This window comes from Peromyscus californicus, unplaced genomic scaffold, assembly GCF_007827085.1.
Source record: "Peromyscus californicus insignis strain IS unplaced genomic scaffold, ASM782708v3 Scaffold_7__1_contigs__length_154581171, whole genome shotgun sequence".
NCBI classification, from domain to species: Eukaryota; Metazoa; Chordata; class Mammalia; order Rodentia; family Cricetidae; genus Peromyscus; species Peromyscus californicus.
In genome coordinates, this window is record NW_026294595.1 from 65,989,992 (window position 1) to 65,995,618 (window position 5,627).

At 40.5% G+C, this 5,627-nt stretch overlaps 1 protein-coding gene across 1 annotated transcript; it reads right to left on the minus strand.

Annotated features, from left to right (window-relative positions):
- Positions 1–3,947: 3,947 nt before the first annotated feature.
- LOC128101832 (olfactory receptor 4X1-like) lies at positions 3,948–4,877 on the minus strand. The gene has a single exon (XM_052725236.1). It carries the CDS (start codon positions 4,875–4,877, stop codon positions 3,948–3,950), a length of 930 nt encoding a protein of 309 aa, XP_052581196.1.
- Between the last annotated feature and the right edge of the window lie 750 nt (positions 4,878–5,627).

Sequence of the window (5,627 nt, forward strand, 5' to 3'; positions counted from 1 at the left end):
AGATGCCGATCACCTGCTCTACATTTATCTTAGTGCAGACACTGCCTCACAGAGTTGGCCTAAATCCCGCACATCAAGGATCCGGTGCTGTAAAACTGCTCCCAACTTAGGATACCAAGAGTGACTAGTGGGTTCCCAGGCTGGGGAGTCAGATCACACTTGGATCTGAATCATAGGTTCCTACAAGCTACTCTTTAGGATTGTTGATTTAATTGCTCTCTTTACTTACATAATTTACTGGGTTTTTTATAATGCCTGCAGCCAGACACAGAACTGTGTAGGGTGAGATCTATGATTTGTCAGTAATGCCTCTCCCCACCACACATGATTCTCTTTGTGTGACTCCTCCTCTCCTCTCTTGTCTGTCAGTTTGCAAAGTTTTCAGAAACCAATTATAGTATAACCTTAAATGGTCAATCTTAGATGTATGAGGGAGGTCTTCTCAGTTCAAGTGAGGTTCTCTTGAAATGCTGACCAAGACTTACAGCTTTTCAGGGGTATAATACATCTATGTGGAGCCCTAACTATCCCACATGATTATAAGCTTTGGGAAGGACAGACAAAGTTGTAAAAAATAAAGTGAAAGTTTGTGGATTTAGAGCATGTGTTGTATTTAGATCATGTCAGTCTCCATGCTAAGCTCTTTCCATGTGTTATTGCAGTCAACTCCACAGCTTCTTCATTTGCATGAGGAGGTTGCCAACACTTGCCCCGAGAGTTTTGAAGGGTCAAATAAGAAAATATATGAACACACTGTGGCCACCAAAACCCTTCCAAACAAAATTTAAGTTGTCATTTGTTATTAACTAGTCTGTCTCTTTTCTCAATTCAAACCTTTATATCAAGTATAAAAGACAATTTCAGTAACTTCAGTAAAAATTCAGAGAGAAAAGCAAACTCAGAGCCACTTTAAAAGTCAAAGAGGGGAGCAGGGGAGTCGGGTCAGCCAGTAAAGTGCTTGCAATACAAGCATGAGGACCTGAGTTCAGCCCTCTGGCATCCGTGTTAAAAGATAAACAGCACACATCTGTAACTCCAACACTGGGAGAGAAAAGGATGGATCCCTGGAGCTCACTGGTAGGTCAGTCAGTCCTGCAGTCCAGGTTCAATGGAAGAACCTGACTCAACAAAAAGGAATCTTCCTTTCATGGGCACATGTAGTCGTATGTGTGCATGCACACACACACACACACACACACACACACACACACACACACACACACACACACACATATATATACCACACACAAAATTTTCAAGTAGACTATTCTGTTGCATTATAATATAAGAACAAATATAAAATAGAACTTAGCAAAAAGTTATCAACAATGGAGAAAAACTTACTTGTGTGACCAAGTTGAAAAGTGAAAGATTTAACTAAGGTATAATTTTATCTTCTTGCTGAAGGTTGGAAAGTTTCTGAAGTTCCAGTTGTAATTTTGGGTACTGACTATAAGAGCAATTCCCAGTATGCTTCATGTTGCAACCATCACAGGCTTATCTTACCGACTACCCTACACCCTAGCCCCTGCTTTCCTGGCTCTCTGGAGCCGGAAGTAAGAAGAGAATTGGAGAAATAGATGGCTGTTTTTCCTCCCTAAAGATCCCAGTGCTGACACCCAATGTTTGACTTCTTGGATTAAGTCATTAAATAGATGACCAATCAGAATAGGAACAATGTCTCTTTATTTTCCTCCCTGTTCTGAAAAACCACAGTAATTTGAAGATGTCTTCCCTGGGTGTCTGAAATGAAGACTCAACTCTTAAAAAAAAAAAATCTCTTCCACCTCCCAAGCTGGAAGAAGTTGGCACTAAACCAGTAATTTAAATACCATAGTCCTCTGAGGTCCTATCTTGGCCATAGCCCAGGTGTGATAATACAGAAAAGTGGACAAAGTCTGGAAGAACCTGTGACCCCAGATTTTCTAGCTTTGCAGTCACACTTAACCATTCAAATAAAATGTTCAACACCCAGGCTTAGATGCCTATGGGTTCATTCTCACCCATATCTCTATTCCCAGCTTTTTTCTTTGGGCAAATAATTCAACTTGTATCCTTGTGTCATAAAGCAAACCCTGAGCAGATACCTAATTTTCTGGTGCCTTCACTTTGAGCTGACAAAACAATAAGAAATGAATATTTGTGTTTGAGCTATTTCAAACTAGTATTCTTATTGTAGCATCTCAGGTAAACTAAGAATGTACATTGTGCATACACCTGAAGCTTCCAAAAGACATCATGGTGGTACACATGTTGGCAAGGGTGTATAGCAACAGAATCTCTTAAACCATTGCTAGTTGTAGGGTTCAATCACTTTTAAAAGCAATTAAGCAATTAAGCATACCCTTCAACAACAACAATTCCACACCCAACTGCATATGCCAGAGAAACCTTTCCACACATAAAAGAAGGTTTACATAAGCACTTATATATTGTTGTAAGCCTATATGTGTCTTGTTGAACCAAGACACACTTACAAGAAAATGGTAAAACAATTATAATATATTCACTCAACAAGTTATTTTATAATAGTAAATGGTAAAATATATGTATGGCTCTTTGAGATATGTTAAGTGAAAATTGCAAGTCATAAGATTGTGTGTGTATGAAACTATTTTATAAAATCAGGGACAAGAAAAACCAATGTGTTCGTGAGTTACATATGTATTTAAGCTATTTTATTTTTTTAATATTTTGTTGCATTTATGTGTGTGTGTGTGTGTGTGTGTGTGTGTGTGTGTGTATAAAAAAAATTAAAGAAAAAGAAACCATAAGTCTAAAAGAGAGTAGGGTATGGTGCTACACGGGATTGTTTGAAGGGAGAAAATAGAAGGGGTAATCATTTTTTAAAAGCAGGGCTTAGGTACTATTATGTAGGATTTTAATTACTTTTTCCCCAACCATCTACCAACCTGCCCTTGACATTGGACCCACAACAACTCTACTCCAGGTACTGATGTACTTACTCTCAAGAAGAACATTTTTCCATTTTTCACAATTATTGATTTATATACCCAGAAGAAACTCAGTCTTTGAGTCAAGGATTCATATTCTCTCTGTGTCTCTGTCGCTGTCTCTCTGTCTCTCTCTCTCTCTGTCTCTCTCTCTCTCTCTCTCTCTCTCTCTCTCTCTCTCTCTCTCTCTCTCTCTCACACACACACACACACACACACACACACACACACACACACACCCAACACATTTTATCACTACAATAGTCAAGGTTAATAGTCAAGGTGAGGGGAAGCATTTGACATGGTTCTGGGCACTTAGGAACCACTGGCTAGTTTTTGTTAAATTTGTTACAATTTACTTATTATATTCATTTATTCACAGTTACTTAGAGTCTATGATATTTGTTTATTCCTTCATATAGTCATTCATTTACCATAGCTTTGTTATTTTCTCAGGGTTTTGAATTCTGTTTGTATTATATTACACACAACTTCCATGGTGAACACCTGAACAGAAACTCTCAGTGCCAAGATAAGAAAATATAGTATTTCCCGACATCTATTAGTTGTTACCATTGTTTTCATCTTCCATGACTAGTATTTATTCATTCACTCATTGAATCAGTAGATATTAATGGAACACTAGCAAAGTGCCAAGCAATGTTCTAGATACTTGGGAAACATCAGAGAACAAAACTATGAATACTGCCTCTTTATGTCCCTCTTTCTTTATCTCCTTACTCAATCTTCCCAGACTGACCTAGGGTTCTGAAGAAGTTCCCTTTCTCCAGACTTGCCAATCTGCCTCAAGGCCACTGGGGCACTAAAATATCCCTCTCACTCCATTCTAGGTGTCTTTACTCTTTTTCTATTGTCATAAAGATGAGGAAATGGAAATTTCAATAAGGCCATTGTCAGACAAGGTAGAGACCAAGTGGGAACTGAGGTACTCCCAACTTCCCATTTCTAGTTTCCCTGTTTTGTCTACATTTTCTATTTTTCTTCCCAAGTCATTTTCCTCCCTACAAGTCTCCTCATGGCATTTTTCACCTCAGTGTTTCTGAAAGAGTAAATAATGGGGTTCAAGAGAGGTGTGACAACTGTATAAAATACAGCCACGATCTTGTCCACAGGGAGGGTGATGCAGGGTCTCATGTAGACAAATGAACAGGGTATGAAAAACAGACCCACCACAGCAAGGTGAGAGGCACAGGTAGAGAGTGCCCTACGCCGTCCTTCTGCTGTGTGGCTCCTCAGGGAATGCAGGATGACCACATAAGAAGCCAGCAGCACTGCAAAGCTGATCACTGAGATGGAGCCACCGTTGATGATGACTAGCAGGCTAATGAGGAAGGTGTCTGAGCAAGCCAACTTCAACACTGGGTGGACATCGCAGAAGTAGTGGTCAATGACATTGGGACCACAAAAGGGCAGCTGGAAAATAAGGAAGGCTTGTCCAGCAGAATGCAGTAAGCCCCCACTCCATGCTGCCCCCACCAGGAGGCCACACACTCTTCGATTCATGATGGTGACATAGTGCAAGGGCTTGCAGATGGCCACATAGCGGTCATAGGCCATCACCGTCAGAAGAAAGATTTCAGTGCCACCAAAGAAATGGAGGAAAAATATCTGTGTGATGCAGCCCTGGAGGGAAATGACTTTCCTCTTGAGCAAAGAGTCAAAGATGAGCTTGGGGGCTGTGACAGAACAGTAGCAGAGCTCTACCAATGACAAGTAGCTGAGGAAGAAATACATAGGGGAAGAGAGCCCTTTGCTGGCCATGACCGTCACCACAATGAGGCCATTGCCCAGCACAATGGCTGTGTACATCAGGAGAAACATCACAAAAATGACCTTCTGTACATGCTGGCTCTGGGAGAATCCCAAGAAAATTATTTCTGTCATGTTGCTTGTAGCTGCCATGTTTTAAAGAGCAGATTCTGAGAGCCTAGAATCACAGAAATTGGAATCAGAACTCCATCAGAAATGAGAGGCGTCCTCTTTGGGCTTTGTGGTCTGGTGTCATTCCTTCCCCTTTCTCTCTCTCTCTCTCTCTCTCTCTCTCTCTCTCTCTCTCTCTCTCTCTCTCTCTCTCCCCCCCCCCAATCTCTCTCTCTCCTTTCCGCCTTTCCTTCTTCCCTCCCCCCTCCCTGTTTGGTTTGGGTTTCCCCAAAGCAAGGACTCCATGACACAAGTGACTAAAATAACAATTCTCTACTGCTGGATATTAGTCTCAGGCTTCAATTTCACTTTGCAGTGCTATAAATACATAGGAATTGCCTCACTATCCTAAAAAATAGAGGGATTATATGCATGGTGCAAGCCCAGAGGGAAATAAGAGAATATTTTATAGATGAGAAAAATAATTAGGTTCAACCATGTACCCAAGGTCACAAATCCCATACTTGGACAGCTGTTTGTATTTTTCAAAATGTCTTCCCTGAATCTCCCACTCATAGTGACTTAACTGATGACATAGCCCTGCCCTACACCAGGAGGGGATCAGTATTCTACAAGGAGTAATAGAATTTCACAACTCTAATTATTCTACAATTGGTAAAACTTACCAGGCTCCTGAGCTTGTACATGCTAAAATCAAACTATAAAGTATTAGAGCATAATTGAGTGTACTTTTATTTACCTTATGACACAGTTCATGGCATCTGTGAGGGG

Excerpts from the sequence above, each read along its gene's own strand:
- LOC128101832 (XM_052725236.1), bottom strand. The coding sequence starts at position 4,877 with ATGGCAGCTACAAGCAACATGACAGAAATAATTTTCTTGGGATTCTCC.